Genomic DNA, 19,321 nt, shown 5'->3' with positions numbered 1-19,321 from the left:
AAATGATTAGCAATTATGTGGAAATGGGAGGCTAAAACTGGCTGAGTGCTCTTATGGGAAGTTATTAGAACCTCAGAGAAGGAAATGGAATATTGACAAATGGCTCCAAATTGTCCTTAATGATCAGCATTGTTTGCAAATTACACAGTAAATAAGATCAGCTTGTGTATTATAGATATGTATAATTGTTTAGTGCTGTTTATTGCTTGTTAATCTTGTAAGCACTTTTAAAACATAGGCCTTCTGACATGAAAGCAGCTTTTCCCGTTCAATATGGTGACAACCTCAAACTCATGTAAAAATGGAAAGTTGTGCCATGCAGCGGGATATGGGCTTGGATATTATGAATTTATATCTATAATAACTGCCATCTTTTCAACCATAGCATATAATGGAATAGCAATATGTCAACCGAGAAAGTCCAAATGGGCAAAAGATGATCATTTTAAATTCGTTTTCTGTAAATCTCACTTCATGTGGCATAAGTGAAAAAACTGGCAACAGTCAAACTAATTGGGATGAGATACAGATAAAACAACAACTTTGAACAACCAGCTAGAGTGATATGATCATTCCTCATAAACTAAGAAAATAAACTTATAGACAACTATTCATTGTTATTTTAGAGTAGTTTAAAACAATATTTAAGAGGAACTCAAGCAGAAATGATAAAATCGGCTTTTTGGGTGAAATTAATCGTCCAAAAATACATGTTTATTAGTGGGTTTAATTTAAAAATCTATCTCATTATATTTGCAAACTGTGGCTTTAACAAGTGCTGTCTCGGCTATAATAAAAAGATAAATAACTACTTAAGCCAAAAGATCCCCAGTCCAAAATACAATACAAACATAGTGGCTATTGTTTTAATGAGATAATGGACCTTGTGACTTGTCCCTCAAAGCCTGAGCTGGGGCAATGAGCAGCTGCTCTCTTCATGTTGCAGTCCGCGGTCCCTCTCTAAATAGCGGCAGCCAATCAGTAGTGCAAAATGTACGCTCTAAGTTTAGAAGTGCAGGAGGTGGTGCCGCTAGTCACACTTTCCACTGACTGTTGTCCATCACAAAGTAGTAGCTACTGTTCCGTGTCTCTTTAAATGTGGCTTGCGTAGGTGCCTCATGAATGAAACCATGTGATCCAAACATCATTTGACGTCTGGCGCCTCCGACCACGGACTAAAACAAGCGAGGAAGGAGTGGATATATGTAGAGACCTAGAAGGAGGCGTGAGCGGAAAAAACATTTCTCCAAGTATCTGTGTGCACCGGCTGAACTTCACCTCCGAGGGTCCACCGTAAGTGACTTCTGGTGAGTCAGCTGAATGGCATATTTTGAAAATGCGCGCAAAAGTGCTGATTGTAGTGTCTGTTTTGCTGAGTGTGATTTCATAATAACACAAAGGGGGTGTAGCGTAGCGCGGCTGTCAAGCCTCGAAGCGGAGCCATGTGTCGGAATGAGAAGAGGCGCGGAGAGGGCAGCGCAGTCAGATCGTCTTTTGTGTAGTAGCCTAAATGCCGCGTTTGACACAAACACGGGGCTTTTTTAAAGTGAAACTGTAAAAACGGAGCTTATTAATAAGAAAACCCCTATTACTACACATAACCTTACCGCTAGCTCCTCGACTGTCCTCGCGCCGCGGTGCTGAAGCGACAGAGACGCACCGCGAGCCGCTGCTGTCGCTCCTCCAAATCACGCGTTTTGTGTTTCCTGCAGGTAAGACATTACGACAGACAATTTTGTTTTCAGTTTGCGTCTGTTTGTGTGCGTTTGGCTGTGTTTCACTAACTCATCACCCGGTTTAATTAGAGGTTATGACATGAGTATTACATGCTCTCGGAAACAACAAAGAATACAACAATATCAACATCTCGCTCGCTTTGTGGCGAGTTTGTTGATTGTGAGGCGATTAGCGGGGCTGAGCACCTCCTGGTTGGCTTAATTAGCGGAGTATTTACGTTAGAGCAGCCTGTAGCCTGCTGTTGAGAGGGCACTCGGTCTGTCGAGCGACTGTTTTGACATTTGCTTTGTGTCAGACGCCTCTTCACGGGTTTTACGCATATCTTAGTAAACATTGTGATGGAGTGAGATGAGCGTGTAGCTTGTGTTGTTGGTCTGGGGGCAGTGGAGCACGCCTGCAGCCCGGCCTGGCTGCCTAAACACTGTCCGGGTTCGCTGCAGAGATGCTGATTCATCATAGCAGCGTTATTTCTCAGCGCGAGCGGAGGCACGAGGGAGCCATGGCAACAACATGGCACCGGCGGCGGACAAAGGTCTGGCTCCGCCGCAGCTCGCGCTACCACCGGAACCACCAATGAGAATAAACCGTGATAAAGAGCCGTGTTCGTCTGAATCCACGTATGATATACAAACACGTGGGATGTGAAGAGGCACCGTGAACTATGACATATTTTATGATGTTGGTTTATAGCCGCGTTCACATTTAAATAAAAGGACTTGTATTGTTGTTGGCCTACTGTCTATGATAAATAATTAATGAAATTGAAAAACCAAACAGTTACTACAATACCACAGTCTCCCTTTGTCTGAGCTATTTATAATTTAACCTTTACAACCAGGAAGTCATTCCATTACTCTCTTCTTGACAAGACGGACAAAAACTTGATCAATGCTTCGAGTCACACTTGATAAGACAACAACAAATGATTATAGCAGCTGTTTTGTGGACTACACTAGAACACGAGAAGTGACACTTTGGTGGGTCTCTTTGGTAAAAATCAATACACAACTTAAAGCAAATAAAAATGATGACACTAACGGTTAACTGTTCATGAACTCAGACAAAGACGTGTGCTATATAAAGAACACGTGTAATGGGTTGAAACTAAATATCTTGTGATTGATCTTTGGTAAATGGGCCATTATCTGCAGCCTGGTCCCAGCTCTGAGCCTTGTAAGCCTTAAACACTGAAGAGTAATAGGGAAGCTCTGAGGGCTCAAGAAAAACAAAAACTTCACCCCCTAATGACTTCATATCAGCAGCTTTAGTTGGAGTCAGCACTCTGCGGAGTGTATCAAAAGTATGTAGTAAGCAAGTTGGCAAGTACTGTAATAGAGGGTCATAATGATGAAACAGTTGTATCAGTATTGGAGATGAGCCCCTCCTTTGCCTTCTCTCTCTTCATACACACATTCTCCCCGTTTTCTGTTCTCACTGTGTGTGTGGACACACAACCCAGGGGCTAAGCTTTTTATACTTGGTATCAGTATTTAATCAGTGCTTGAAGTGCATTTCTCTGTCAAGTACTTTCTCCATCCTTCCCTGGTGTTCACGGTAATTGAACGCTGACCAATGCTTATGTGTGCAACTTTGCTGATGGTGGCGGAGCGGCAGGCGCGGAGCAAGGGGGATGAAGGAAGAGGGAGGAAGAATGAGAGATGGGATTTGCGGAGAGATTGAGAACAAGGACCTTTTTGTCTTCAAGGCATTCCCCTGAAAGTGCTGAGGCAACGCAAATGCGCTCTCGCTTGACAGATGGCGTTTTCACTTGTTACTTACCACAGCTAGTTTCTTTGCCCAGAGTGTGTGTGAGTGTGTGTGAGTGTATTTGTGTGTGTGTGCATGAGTGTGTGCGTGTGAGTGAGTGTGTGCGTGAGAGTGCAAGAAGCAAGAAGCACATATAACACACCTAAGCGCTGGAGCTGAATCTTTATGGATGCAGAGTAACTTAACCCACACGCTGTAGTTCATCTGCTTTCACTGAAACAACAACAAAACACATGTGTAAGATTATAGGCTGATGGTAATTTCAGTAAATGTATTCTAACTTTACAAAGATACTTTGACCAACCTCTGTAAAGAGTTGCTCTTATAAACTGACTTAATGCATGCATGAACATGAGTCAAGTTGATGAAACACTTTGAAAACCCATCTCACTCAAAAGATGTTGAGGGCAGCGGGCCGGGAGTGTTGAGTGAATAAGAAATTATACTTACAAAAATAATTGGATAATTTTTAAATCAAAAGAATTGTGCCTCATTTTTAAAGAAAAAAAAATACAAATTGAAGTTGTATGTATAGTTTGGGATTAGGTTTCTCTAGGTTAACATTATCCGCATTTCACAAATCCAATTATCACAGTGTGAAATTAATTGTGGTATTGTGCAGAGACTTAAAGCATTGTAGAAATGCATATTTTCCTATAAAATGCCCTGACAACCATAGTGCTATTATCATTCATATTTGGGTTTCTGAGTACCACCTGCAGTTACCACAGTTTGAGAACCATTGCCCCAAATTATTTATTAAAGTGGTTTTATAATGCACTTTTCTGAACAGAAGCAATAAAACAATTCAGAAAATTATTTTCTATAAAATAATTAAAATGTAAAAAACACTGATCAGTTAAGTCATAAGCTTTGATATCTTGATGGCTCAAATAACACATATACATTTTTATTTGTTTTGAAAAATGTTTCAGCACAATCACCAGCCTGCTAAACTTTCCTTTAATAGTCAGGGCAGAAGTGACTCAAGTTTAAACTGATGCAAAGAAGAAGTTAGGTGTAAAGTGATTGATGAAAGAGGCCCCCTGCAACAAAGGCCTATGCTCACTGCAGGGTCAGTGTACAGCATTGCGTTGGATTGCACAGGTGCCTGCCAATTTAGCGTCCACCATCTCCTCCTTTCTGTCTGTTTGTTTGTTCACATCCAGTTTGGAGAGATCATTTTTAAGCAGTGTCGTGCTTCTTATCTTGTTTACAAGTGGGAATGCGTTTGAGGGGAGAAAAAGTCTTGTTATGATGTGAGTTTGTGAGAGTGAAGTAAAAGCACGAAAAAAGCAAAGCAATCTGAGCTGGGGCGAGATGAGATTAGGAACGCACTGGAGGCAGCATCAATAGTTGAGTGTTTTTTTCTCCACAGTAATGATGAAATATGGTGTAAGCAGATCCAGTGCATTAATCATTGCTCCTCGCTGTCGTCTTGTTTTTTTTTTTTTTGTTTTTGTTTCTTCAAATGTTTGAGCACTCTGTCCTTATGTGATTTTAACTATGTGTCAAATTCAATCTTTATACCAGGAATGAGAACACTAAAATATTATTTCTAATAATGATGAGTCAAAAAGGGCGGCCGATGACAATTGGTAAAGTCCCCAGTCGATTCAAAGTTTACGTCCCCCGGTTCTATAGCAATGCACTGTGATGATAATGGTAGTTCAGTTTTGCCTATCAGTAATAACTAATGAGCACACTTGAAACAGCCCTCTATGCTTCTTCTGGCCCCTCTAGAGTTTTTTTACGACGTCTGAACTGAACAAATAGTTTATATGGTGCTGTATTTATTTGAGCATGAAATATTGAGATAGCGTTGTAGCGATGAAGATGCAAGCCCTTTGGTAACAGGAGGCTCCAGACCGCCGGTATGTCTACCAGTTGCATCATCTTTATTGCGCCAACTTGCCGCATTTTCCGACTGCAGTGTGACGATCCCAGAATTGAACTATGAATTAGTTTTGAAGAAATAAAATTCGATCAAAGATAACACAAAAGACCAAGTAAAATTTGTAGGTGTCTTTGAAAGTTGAGAATTTAAAGCACAAGTGACCTTTCTGTACTTGGAAATAAATGGCTCAGTTGCCAAACCAACAAAAAGATCAAAACTGTAATACTAATTTAAAAAAAGTATTAAAAGCTGAAGCTATCATTGTGTCTATAGGAAAATGAATCGTCAACATGAATCATATTTTGCGCTCGATGTGCCCTTGTTTCCCTGTGTGGTTTAGACGAGATATAAAGTATTGCCGGCTTTTTATTTGTTCAAGTAAAGCCTAAAGCTACACTATGTAACTTTCTGTTGGAGGGTACACGACGGGGTTTCTATATGGAGTAAGAAGTCCCACCACGTAAGACTATTCGTAATATTTAAGTAATATTTACGCATTAAAACACCACCGACCTGTCATAAAGACAAGCAGGCAGTGGACTCTCCTAAATGATTTTCTACTGTTGCAAAAAAAAGTGCCAAAAGTGCTAGTCTTAAGCTCCAAATAAATGACGCTCATAACCGGACGCACCACTCTGTCCAAAGTCACGTGTGTTTGCAGAAAAGTTATGGCTGAATATATTTCTCATTAAGCGTCTGTTGGTGATAAATGTGTCCCCAGTAGGACCTGCACCCTGTTAACTTTCCTGCTGCTCTCAAACTTTCTCTTTGTTCCTAAGTAGTAGTGCTGACCGTAGATGCGCTGTGCGTCTGGTGGGGGGAATAAAGTCAACTTGTCATTTAGCGAGCGCCCGTCTTCTCCTCTCACAGCGCTGGTTGTCGCACACACTTTACGCTCACACATAAAGCCAAGTTAACCTACACTACATGCTTTCTCTCTTATGAAAAAAGGAGCCAGCACTCAACTTCCTGACAGTGCAGTTTTTTTTTGCTTGTGTTGGGAAATTTGTCATCACACTCCGACTTACTACCTGGAATGGGAAAAACGTGTCGACGCCAGGAGTTTTTCTCGCCTTTAATAACACACTTGCACAAACACTCGGGCACACAGCTAAGCAGCGCGTACGCTCACAATACCCCTTTTTGAACTCGGAAGAGGTGTGAAAGTGATAGCTCCTCTCCGCTCCACGCACATTATCATATGCACATGAGGGCCCCACTTCTGCTCTTTTCCAACTCCACTTTTTTTACAGTTTGTATTCAGTCTATATCAGTATGCATTCTCTGAGGTTTGGTATTTCACTTGATATTGACATATAAAACTGAAAAGCTACCTTGAAAGTGGAGATGTGCATTTATTAATTTTTAATAGAATAAAAATCATTATTTAAAAAATCATTATAACTGTCAGGGATCAGCTTTTTAATTGGCAGCTAATCCTCAGTCAGTAAATGATTTGGGCAGAGTTCAAACTTTGAGCATTTATGTGTTAAATTGTGTTCTTACTTACGTTCATGATATGTATATTTTTGACAGAAAACAAAAGGAAAACTTATTATTAATATTATTTTATTTTTTTGCCATATCATGCAACTCTCCTTTCAAGCCTGTACCCAACAAAGCCAGAAAGCCATACACTAGAAAAGGCTACTGTCAGTAGATGCTCTTCTCTTCTATATACACTTTAAAAAATGCAATTTCTTGACCGTGCTTGTAAACCCAACCAAGTGTTATCGCTCCTCCTATTTTCTGGCTTGCTTCCTCCCCAGTTAATAATTCCTGAGATGGTTGCATATCTGCTCCTCCCTGACCTGCCTCTCCCCACTCAGGCTAATGCTCAGGCTGAAATGATCTCTCATCTGATTCCTAATTCTCAATTAGCCGCCACACGGTGCTGCTGGTGTAATTATTTACCACCTCGCTCCACACTTTTCTGTCCACATTAGATCAGTGAGTGCTACCAGGCTCCTGCTTTATCATATTGAATCCCAAACGAGATGGACCGTAGCCAGATATCACTTTTGTCATGATATTTTTTTTGCTTGCGTGTCTTTTCCGCAGTGCATACAGTGGTTCAGAGGTGGCCCAGGGGCAGCTAAGGCTAATGTGGTTACATCTACTCCATAATGATAAATCATGGGTCATTCATTGTAAGTGTAACGCTAAATTCATATAATAGTGTTAAAAAGTGTTTGGGTCTAAAAATGTATCAGAATTTCCTCATACTGATCGATCTCCAATTTTCAATTAAACAACTTTTTCTTCTCCTTCTCTTTTTTCTTTTCTAAACTGAAATGAAAATGGCTTTTGGTATAGAGTTCATGAACATAAATAGTACTTTTGATCAGTGCCATTTAATCTGAAAACAGTCAAATCTGACCAAACAAAGTCAGAGCTCAAGCTTTTACAGAAAGGACTGAAAGGACCTCCTGATAAAAAAAAAACTAAAAAAAAAAACAACTTATCATCGATGATAGGGCATGGTGGAATCTATATCTTGATTAAAATTCAATTGATTTCCCAGCCCGTTATTGGCTTTATCTTGCAATGTTTTAGAAAGTTCAGTAAGTAAGTTTATCCCTGTTTTAATCTGTCCATGGACTAAAACTGACCTTCCCAAATTGTTCAGATGATAGCCAGAGGGAGCAGGCACGGTTGAGGCAGTTGTTATGGTTGGTTTATTCAATAACGGTCGTCCCTCTGCATCGCAAATGACTCTAGAAATCTATTCTTGATCTTTCTCTATACTGTGGCTTGTTTATGCCTGTGAACACCCCCACACTACCAGCCCCAGGGCCATGGTTAGAAGCTTCTAATCCTGGCTATTTATTTCCCCTCTGTGTGTGCCTCTGGAGCTATTGCCAACCGGCGGCTTGTAGGCAGCCAAGCGTCTTTCCAAGAAATACCTTGTTGTGTGGTGGTAGTGACCGGAGGAATAGGTTCGGCCAAACAAGATTAATTAGAGGTCTGTCTGAGGCAGCTTCCTCCTCGTCTGCACTACACACTATCAGAGAATGAGATTATGCTGTAGCCTACACTCTATCTGAAGTCACTCTGCAGCTCTATCATACCTTTAGGAGTTCCACCATGGAACTTTTCTAATGAAGGGTCTGCCACTTACTTTCCTCTACAATGTTCCACAGTATGGCATTAATAGATCTTGCATCTTTTAAGTACATGGGTTTTAATAGGCAAAACATAAACATGATTCTAATGCCTGCCAGACACAACAGGAATTTTTGAGGTCTTTTTTTAAAAGTGACACAAAAAGTGCCAACCGCAGACAAAAGGAGAATCATGAGATTTTAAATCTTACAATCCTCCGAGCGCAAAGACTGCATGAAGAGACCGTGCGTACATTACAAGCTAAAAGATGTGAAAACTTGCATCAGTTGTTTCCTGTGTAGATTAAAGTGACTGGCTTGGAGACTCTTTGTTTGTTCTTTGTCTCTGTTCAAAACAGTCAGAGCATTACACTTTTAGATTATATGTTAAAAGTGTGTTATTTCTTAAGATGTAGCTCAGAAAATGTTTTACACATACAGAAAGATGGCGATAGACATACATGAACTCTTTCTTTTACTTCACCCACCGACCCTCCCAGTGTGAATTTATGTTGCCTTTTTCTCAAGTTTTACCTTTTAAAACAATGCTTCAGACTATATTATAAGTAATGTTTTGTGGACTGGGTGCCATGGATTTGCAGAGTAAATAATACTCTTTTGTATAAAAGGACATGGAGGAACGCTGCAGATAAACTTCATGAGTTAAACTTCATGAGTAATAAAGTAATCTAATAATATTTGCCATTTCCTGAGTTTGTATCTGTGCCTTTGTGTCCGTCACTCCGTCTGCCCCTGCTGCTCTGTTTTATTGGCCGGTGCAGTGGTGGGGATGTTTTGTGGTTACTACACTCACCAAAAGGATTATTAGGAACACCTGTTCAATTTCTCCTTAATGCAATTATCTAATCAACCAATCACATGGCAGTTGCTTCAGTGCATTTCGGGGTGTGGTCCTGGTCAAGACAATCTCCTAAACTCGAAACTGAATGTCAGAATGGGAAAGAAAGGTGATTTAAGCAATTTTGAGCGTGGCATGGTTGTTGGTGCCAGACGGGCCAGTCTGAGTATTTCACAATCTGCTCAGTTACTGGGATTTTCACGCACAACCATTTCTAGGGTTTACAAAGAATGGTGTGAAAAGGGAAAAACATCCAGTATGCGGCAGTCCTGTGGGCGAAAATGCCTTGTTGATGCTAGAGGTCAGAGGAGAATGGGCCGAGTGATTCAAGCTGATAGAAGAGCAACGTTGACTGACATAACCACTCGTTACACCTGAGGAATGCAGCAAAGCATTTGTGAAGCCACAACACACACAACCTTGAGGCGGATGGGCTACAACAGCAGAATACCCCACCGGGTACTACTCATCTCCACTACAAATAGGAAAAAGAGGCTACAATTTGCACAAGCTCACCAAAATTGGACATTAGAAGACTGGAAAAATGTTGCCTGGTCTGATGAGTCTTGATTTCTGTTGAGACGTTCAAATGGTAGAGTCAGAATTTGCCGTAAACAGAATGAGAACATGGATCCATCATGCCTTGTTACCACTGTGCAGGCTGGTGGTGGTGGTGGTGTAATGGTGTGGGGGATGTTTTCTTGGCAAACTTTAGGTCCCTTAGTGCCAATTGGGCATCGTTTAAATGCCACGGGCTACCTGAACATTGTTTCTGACCATGTCCATCCCTTCATGACCACCATGTACCCATCCTCTGATGGCTACTTCCAGCAGGATAATGCACCATGTCATAAAGCTCAAATCATTTCAAATTGGTTTCTTGAACATGACAATGAGTTCACTGTACTACAATGGCCCCCACAGTCACCAGATCTCAACCCGATAGAGCATCTTTGGGATGTGGTGGAACGGGAGCTTCGTGCCCTGGATGTGCATCCCACAAATCTCCATCAACTGCAAGATGCTATCCTACCAATATGGGCCAACATTTCTAAAGAATGCTTTCAGCACCTTGTTGAATCAATGCCACGTAGAATTAAGGCAGTTCTGAAGGCGAAAGGGGGTCAAACACCATATTAGTATGGTGTTCCTAATAATCCTTCAGGTGAGTGTATATAACATTACAATATAATGCCTCCCCAAAGTCAGGAAGAAGCAAATTAGGACCTAAATCGGGCAAATGTTCCGGTAGTGTGCGGCGGGCTTTACTGTGAATCTCTTCCCTCTGTAACTTGGCCAGGAGGTGTCACCTGTAGATTAGTGTAATGCCATACTGTGGAACATTCCATGCAAAACAATAACATCCTCTTGGTGAAAAGCAGATAGCAGGCAGACCCTCCATCTGAAAAGTTACATAGAGTACCTTTAAGATCATGCATTCAACCTATGGATTTGGGTTTCAGTCAGATGGTTTGAATGATTTTTATTTTTGTTTTTTTCCACTATTTCAAATGAATGTATGATAATATTTTTGACTTGATTTGTTAATTGTTTTACCAAGTATCCCAATCTGTCATCACTCTGAAGCCCTGGCATAGTACATGCTTCATACAGGCATCTAAATCAAAATAATGAATACAGACACCCATGATATGATGAGAGTTTGATTAAGTTAGTCTATAAAGTGTCTTAAGAAAAAAGTAGCACTCTTAAACATTTTTCGTAAGGGTTTCGCAAGTCAATTTTGTCATAGCTGTAGTACTATAGGTTTACAACAGAACATGACCTCCGCCAAGGCATTAGTTCTATTCTTATCAATACTCAATTAGCCCTTCCTCTAAAAACTCCAATACTTCTTAGTAGTCAGAGCAACATCACTCCTTTAGTAAGATCCTAGTCAAAATACTATAATACAAGAGTGTTTATGCTGCGACTTCACCAAATTTGCCAAAGTCCAACTGCTCAACTTTGCTCAAAATGCCAGATTCCTATTAATCCCCTTCCCCATAACCCCCCATAACAGCTCTATTCATGTATTCACAACTCTCTCTGTTATGAAAATATGACTTTGACACCCTTTAATGCCCTTGACCGAACCACAAATAAACAAAACAACAAATAATGAATTAATAGCCTACTTCCTGTACCCCACTGAATGAAAATAACGCTAATACAATTATGTTTTAACTACCCAAACAGCAACTCAACCAGCGATAGTGAAAACAATTTGACAAAAGTAATTATATTTGCATAATGATGATCAGAGTAAAATGTAAAATCATAGTACCATCTAGCCCTGTATGAAGGTGTGTGTGCATGTGTGCGAATGTGTGTGCCTGTGTGTGTGTGTGTACGCGCGTGTGTCTGTGTGCGGTGCAGGGAGACGGTCAGCAGTAGTTTCATTGCCCTGGATAAGCTTCAGAACTTTTCTAATTGGAGGTTTTAGTCGTGGTCGTTGCTGAGATCAGGGCTTTTTTTTTTTTTCGACCCCAATCCCCCTCCATCCATTTCTCCCCCCGCCTCCCCCCTCTGTAGCCAACAGCTAAGCTCTTACAAATGTGTTGAGGATGCATTTTCACCCAAACGCTTTTACACCCCCCCTCCTCTCCGCTCCGTCCCGTTCCTCTCTTTTTCTTCTCTTCTTTCTCCCTTGTCATTTGCACCCCCAGTCCCCCTCCGCATCCCCCCACGCCCCCCGCCCCGTCCTCCCTCCATACTCAGCATTTTTCGGGGCTGTGGGTGTGATGTCTCCGCTGTAACGCTAATCAGCTCTGGAGACGTCAGCATTCTTTCAGTCGTTCACCCCCCCATTTATTAGTCTGTCTTTACCTGACTCTATCACCAGCACTTTCTCCTCACCTTTAAACTAGTCCTAGAGACGACATGCCAATATTAGACAGCTTTCAGTTCAAGTTTTCTACAAGGAGACTAAACCAGAACTAACCAAATCTAACCCACATCCTGGTCTGTCATGAAAGTAAAGTATATGCACCAAATTGTGTCACAACCAACAGTTAAACATTATGAGGTCTAAACCAGAATAAATATCACAGGAATAAAGAATTTAAAGGGCCTATATTACACTATTTTCTAATCTATGTTATAATGTTTTTTCCTAATCAAAAACATACCTGGAGTTGTGTTTTGTTTCATTCACACATGTTTACCACACAAACCCTGTATATTTAAGTTATTTTCTCCAACACGCTGTTCCACCTTGTGATGTCATGTGGTAATACCAACAGTGCTCCATTGTGTTTTTAACCTTTACTAGTATCATTTGGATCGTTTCAGCCCTGGCATTGCCAATCTCTACTAAATAATAGGTAAAGGGTAGGTGTTAATTTGAAAACTACCGCTTCATGACATCACAAGGTGGAACAGAGCATTTTGAGCTTTGGAGATGTAGACGGCCTAATAATGCAGGTTTGTCAAACATGTGTAAATGAAACAAATCACAACTCCAGGTATGTTTTTTGACGAGGTTATGACATTATAACATGGCTTAAAGCTCACAAGAATCTATTTTGCCTAATATAAGACCTTTAACAACATAATGCATTTAAGAAAGACGTACTTTATTATGATATTTGTACAATTTGCTGCACATGGTACATCCCTGCTGGCCCTGTGCGCACCTCCTCTGTCCACCCTAGTTTGCATGTGTGTAACTGTAAGCATCCTTTCTCTTGAGTCGTCAGCGTTCTTTTAGCAGCTCCATAAAAATACAGCATGCAACAGCAAAAAAGCTGTCTGTTGTAGCAACAGTGGCTGTGGCATTGACCACAATCCAACGACCACCTCGCCAGCATTGCATTATGGGAAGGACACCTCTGGCGGCCTCTGCATGCTTAAGATGAATGGCCCTGCCTTTGGTCAGCACGTGAACTTTGACCTTGGCTCCTTATACACATTGCCTCATCTCTCAGGGAACACACGCAAACTAGTTTACCACAGTTTATCTGTGCATGTGCCTAACTTTGATAAATGGCACATGGACGTAAATGAAAAAGGCATCATAAGTCTTTTCCTGAACCATTTACTCTTTCTATGCTTCAAGATCAGTGGCCCCCGTTTTCTTTACTCCCAAGTTCCTAGACTTCGGTAAATACACAGAAACACATCTGAAATAAAACCTCACAAAACACGGCATATTCACTACATGGTGTGAAGTAAACCATTTATACCTATTACTGATTTTTGAAAATCACATTTGACAATAACCGACAATAAATGATAAGGCCAACATATCGGCCCAATAATTACAATGTTCTGACAAAGAGCATGGCCCAATGAAGCACTGATAATTAAATGTACAGTATCGAGGTGCAATGTAAGAACTCACAATTGAGATATACAAGATTCCTTTTGGACAAAATAATCTAACAAATGTGCAACCTAGAAATATTCATGCATATATTTTCCTGTGGTACGCGTCTTCTAAAAATAAATATATTTGCACGTTTGTGTGTTTTATTGAACCCCACCGGCATGGCAGCAGGGGAGTGCGTAACGTGCTTTTTGTTTGTATGTAGATGATGGGTGAGGTGGGCTGTGGTTGGGGCGCAGGGGAAATAAACCTGTGCCTGCAAGCGATACGGCATCCTTTTTGCCCCGAGTTTTGTTCTTTTTATCTGCCCCCACCCCCCACCCCCCACCCTCTCCATGCTGTCACCCCCACCCCCAACAACCAACCTCACTCTTCATGCCTTTGATCCATCCATTGTGCGTCGATGCACCTCGAGCTGTGGGAGGGATGTTGCAGCATCTGAACAAAACACAAGAGAAAATAAGACATTGGTACATGAAAAAGCAGCCGCATGTGCTCACAATATTTACTTAGAATAACATGAGCGGATCAAGGCTTTATCTCTCTTTAATTTGTTAAACACAGGCATTGGGTTACCATTAAACCAGCCTAATTTGGTGTAATAGCTCTAAACCATCACTAAAAATGTTCTCACCAACGTTGGTTTATGTGTGTGCTGTCCCTTAATGCAGGAATCATATGGGCCAGTTGGGCTTCATCCTTTGGCAGTAACAAATGAAAGTGGTTTTACTATTTCCAGATAAATATTTTGGCCAGCTATTGTCTTAAAGCTCTCATTCAAGTGCATTTAATATAGTAATTGTGCAAGGATTCAAGAATTAAGGAGTACAAATTTTGATTGATATGATTTGTAAACCAGCACTACACACAAAGATCGACAAACAATGGTGTGTGCTGGGAAAGACACACTGACACACTCAAAGAACATTCAAGTAAAATAATGATTTTTGATTCGACTCGAGAATGCCTTTGGAAACATTTGAGAGTGGTGTGTGCACAGCAGTGTGTGTGCCAGTCAAACTCTGCACAAACTGTAAGAGAGTGTTGACTCAGCAGATCGGTTTAACTAAAGTCCTGAGTCAGCACTATCAGGTGCGGTGGCAGTTGGGCCAAAGCAGGTCTCGTGCTTTGAGGACAACCACTTTTTGTCCGTTAGACAGACATGTTACTTCTGTTGACAAAACAAGTCAACACTTATATTAGGGGCAAATCTGAAACTTGATGGAGCAGTTGAAGGGTGTAAAAACGGCAAGGAGGGGAGCTGAAAGTGACAGAGGAGAGCAGAAATATGCACAGCGGGAGGAGGAGGGAGAGTGAGGAGAGGAATCTGCTGAGTCATCATGACTGGTCTCATGATGATCGCTCAGCAGCAGCAACAATAGCTGGCCTTTCCTCCGCACACAGCAGCCTGAGGTCTGACAGAGGAGAGCAGAGGAGAGCAGAGCAGAGGGGCACAGACAAAGGCTGCCATTGAGCAGAGTGGAGAGGCTCATCACTGGAGCCGCCCGCTCTAAGAACTGACCTCATCTTTGCACTCCGCTGATGTCTTTGTCGATATCTGACTCACACCTCTGTCTCTGCATCCCTTTGTCTTTTGTTTACACTAGTGGGCGCACATCATAACAGCCTCAGCCATGTGTTAGTTTGTCAATTTATTGTGTGACACCTGCCGCACCATAATGTCTTTTAGTCGACAGTTGAAACTGTTGGTTTTCCCCTGGAGTCGTTCCCACAGTTTTTACCACTTCCTTTTATTTTATGCTCAATTCTCTGTTATTGGCCTGAAATCAACCAATAACAGTTCGACATTACAAGGTAGTGGGCACTGTTAGCGAAACCACCAGGAAACAGGAAGCCAGGGAAATTCTATGAAAATGTACTTGTCACTTTCACTGCTGCACATATACAACACAGTACCTTCACAGGAGAACTTATCACACATCATTGTGGTGGGTTAGCGTACAATTATGTTTAAACTGAAAGTGTAGATAGCTATAGTGTACAAGATCCTGATGCAGCTGTTGTTTCAAATGATCTAATGTTCAGATTTCTCACAGGTCTGTTCAGAGGAGCGAGGCTCTTGGGGCATGACGACGGCGAACAAAGGAAACAAAGCCTTAAAGGTAGGTTACATGTTTTAAGTTGTAGTGGTAAAACTCTTTCCCACTCCTCATTCACGTTTTTTGTGCAGGTGAAGCGTGAGCCAGGGGAGAATGGCACCAGTCTCACGGACGAGGAGCTGGTGACCATGTCAGTGCGAGAGTTGAACCAGCACCTCAGAGGGCTCACCAAAGAAGAAATCCTCCAACTGAAGCAACGGCGGCGAACCCTGAAGAATCGTGGCTACGCTGCAAGCTGCCGAGTGAAGCGAGTGACACAGAAGGAGGAGCTGGAGAAGCAGAAGGCCCAGCTGCAGCAGGAGGTGGACAAACTGGCCAATGAGAACGCATCAATGCGCGTTGAGCTTGACGCTCTGAGGTCCAAGTATGAGGCATTACAGACCTTCGCCCGGACTGTGGCACGAAGCCCCTCGGTCGGAGTCGGGGTGCGTGCTGGAGGTGGAGGCGGAGGTGTGGCCTCGTCGGTCATTGGTCCACTCATACCAGGGAAGATGGCCACAGCGACCAGTGTGATCACAATAGTGAAATCAAAAACAGATGCACGGTCTTGAGAGAGGGGAGCAGGATGAGGGTGTGTCAAGATGGAGTTCAGCTAAGACCGGTTGTCTCTGTGTCCTGCCCCTGACCTGCACTGACTCTGGATGTACTGTAGAACAGGGTTATGCATTAAAGTCATCTCTGTATGATATGGTCAGTATCTATTCAGGTGGTCACTGATCAGCTGGGATAAATGTGGAATAAATGTTCATAGAGAATATTGCACTGAAATAATAACAATCGAATGTTTTTGACACAGTAATAATGGCAGCAATAAGCAAATCAAGATCTGACTGTTTTATGAGATATAATGTTTTGTATTAGAGATAAACTTTTACCTGAGGTCTAGAGGGACCTTTATTTTGACCGAGTGGCTTATCTGCTCTGTCGTACATCCATGACATCCATGGTCAGTGCAGCTTAAAGAAATTTGGAGCAGCAAAGGGTTTGAGATAGTGCACTTCATTTAGCACAGGGACGACACAGGGTTTATATGGTCACTAAAAACCCCAAACAATCCCCAAAGCAATTGAATTCAGTTGGAAAAAACACAAAAGAACAGTTTACATGTGTAATCTGATTTGACCTTGACACTATTATATACTTTTACAGGCCTCTGTAAGGTAAGGTCTCTGTAAGGCCTGTAAAACATCAGGATTCTCTCTTTCTGCCAACACTTTGTGACCATGCAGCTGATTGGAGTAGTGGCATTGAATTCTCATCTTGCTTACCCAAACCAAGAACTTTTGGGAGAAGAACTAGATCAAATATATAGTATATTACACAATGGTGGTAAGTGTATTTCTACTGTTTTGTACTGTGTTGTCATTCACATGAGGTCCAAAGTGTATTCTCTGTGTGTGAATTGATATTTATCAGGAATTCTGTGAAATTCTGTGGCTTGTATCTGTTCTGGTGTTGCTATATTTAGTTAGCCGTGTTTTTTTCTACAGTCTCTTCACTTTCTGTGCAGCTTTCTCAGTACTTTCCTTCAATTTTCAAGTCCAACTGGCTTCCATTGCCCAACAGAGATTTGACAAAGTGAAATTGTTTGTGTAATTACTAAAACAAATTCTACCAAATTTTTTTTTACAGTGTTTATTATTTTTTCTTTAAATCTGACTTTAAGAAGGGCAAGTGCCTTGTTTAATACAATATGCATTAGAACTGGGTCAAAGGGACGTGAGAGTGAGAAAAATGTAAAAAGGAGAGATTTAGATGATGGTGTTGTGTGCTGGGTACTCATACAAGTTGTATGAGCTGTGGAACAGTTCATTGAGCGGACTTTAGTCTAAATTAAACCCGATTGGATAAAGAGGCAGACAATAAAATACATGCATTTAAGGCTTTTAACACACAAATGTTTAGGTTCATGTCACAGCTTTAGTATAGGTAGTCTTATATGGTGTTATATACTTAGATAATCTTTGTCTATGTATGGTAGAGTCTGGAATTTTATAAAGACTATTATCTTTGCATTGTTTGTAATGAACTGTAAAAAGTGGTATAACAGAATCTGTTTGATATACAGTCTCTCTATTTTGCAACTGTACCAAAAGTGGCTTAACTACTGAATAGCTTTGTTTTCTCTGTAGTGAATAGGAACGTGTGTGTAACTGTGAACAGTGTGTGCTGTGTATGTGACGAGGTAATAATAATGTTCACTATTTTGGTGATGGCTTTGATCTCTGTTAGGGTAACTACACCTGATTGAGGATTAGCAGTGTACGACTCTCTCTCTGCAGACAAAGTAGTCTGGTGTTACTGCTTGGTTTGAATGTTATTTCAAGGCAGGACAAACAGATTAAACCAATCAAAAGGGTGAAAAAATGTATACCTGTTGAGATTAAGGTACCATCTCTTCTGCCCTTTCTCTAATCACTCAGAATCGGCCCCTGAGCACAGTTTTGAATTTGCATCATTCTGGAAAGATTCTTATAACTGGGCTTTTTGCCTGATATACACTTGACTGTGATTTAAAAAAGTTGTCAACAAAATAATTGATGTATTAAATTAAAATACAAAATGACATGTGTTTTTAGCGGGATGTTACAAGGGGACTTTGATGTGTATATTTTGTTTGTTTAATGTTGGTATTTGTTTAGCAAATTTTGTATTTGTCAGGGAAGTATTACTGTATTCTGTGTTTTATGCTCAATTATGTTAAGCTATTTAATAGCCTCATCTGTAAAGTTTAATTTATTCAAAGTTAAATTCAAACAGTTGTTATTTTTTGGTAAATTTAAATATATGTAGATCTCATTCAAACACTGTTCCATTTAACAATGGGTGAACCTACACTTTCCATTGTAAGGAGGGCTTAAGTAGACAGCTGTGTGCTTATTAAGATTAACAAAGACTTTTTTATTAATGCAAATTAACTGAATTGGGAATAACAAAAGAAGAAAAATGGATTTAAGATTTTAAAAATGTATTCCCCATAATCTTTTGAACAATAAGCATATTTGCATACCCAGTCAAGCATAAAACCAGAGCTATACAAAGTGTTGAGTTAAAAAAAACCAACGCTGTATTTATCATTACAAATTGTACAGCTATATTTAACCTCCAGTAACTGGGTTACCTGCGGTTTGTGCCAGTCCTAAACACTGATAAAATGTGCGGCAACTCTCTAAAGAACACAAATAATACGTAAAAATTTCAACTGGACAGTGGTTAAAAATTGTCCTTACGAGTAAATTACCTTCTTGAATTGAGATTAAGGGCAAAGGTAAAAAAAAAACAACATATATATATAATAAGGGTTTTTGGCTCGTAAATAGCTCTTAATTTTACCTTTTTAGTCTTCAATATACTGCAGTATGTACCCAGTGTTGTGCTGGTTTGACTTGGGTATGATTTTTCTATGTATCTTAGCTTAGTTTTGCTTTAGTCCTGATTCAGGTCTGGTAAAAGTCAGTCCCCCGCGTTTAGTCCTGGTTCAGTTCTGGTGCAGTCATAGTTCAAACC

The 19,321-nt window shown here is 40.8% G+C and overlaps 1 protein-coding gene across 1 annotated transcript; it reads left to right on the top strand.

The window, feature by feature from the left end:
- The first annotated feature begins 1,085 nt into the window (after nt 1–1,085).
- On the top strand, nt 1,086–18,027 carry mafgb (v-maf avian musculoaponeurotic fibrosarcoma oncogene homolog Gb). The gene is made up of 3 exons (XM_033972095.2): nt 1,086–1,307; nt 15,752–15,817; nt 15,886–18,027. The coding sequence occupies exons 2-3, from the start codon at nt 15,782–15,784 to the stop codon at nt 16,363–16,365; spliced, it is 516 nt and encodes a 171-aa protein (XP_033827986.1). The 5' UTR covers nt 1,086–1,307; nt 15,752–15,781; the 3' UTR covers nt 16,366–18,027.
- The last annotated feature ends 1,294 nt before the right edge of the window (nt 18,028–19,321 follow it).

This window comes from Periophthalmus magnuspinnatus, chromosome 1, assembly GCF_009829125.3.
Source record: "Periophthalmus magnuspinnatus isolate fPerMag1 chromosome 1, fPerMag1.2.pri, whole genome shotgun sequence".
NCBI lineage: Eukaryota > Metazoa > Chordata > Actinopteri > Gobiiformes > Gobiidae > Periophthalmus > Periophthalmus magnuspinnatus.
This window is presented reverse-complemented; position numbering and strand designations above follow the sequence as displayed.

Excerpts from the sequence above, each read along its gene's own strand:
- mafgb (XM_033972095.2), top strand. The coding sequence starts at position 15,782 with ATGACGACGGCGAACAAAGGAAACAAAGCCTTAAAG. Across the intron at positions 15,818-15,885 it reads AAGGAAACAAAGCCTTAAAG|GTGAAGCGTGAGCCAGGGGA; the intron begins GTAGGTTACATG and ends TTTTTTGTGCAG.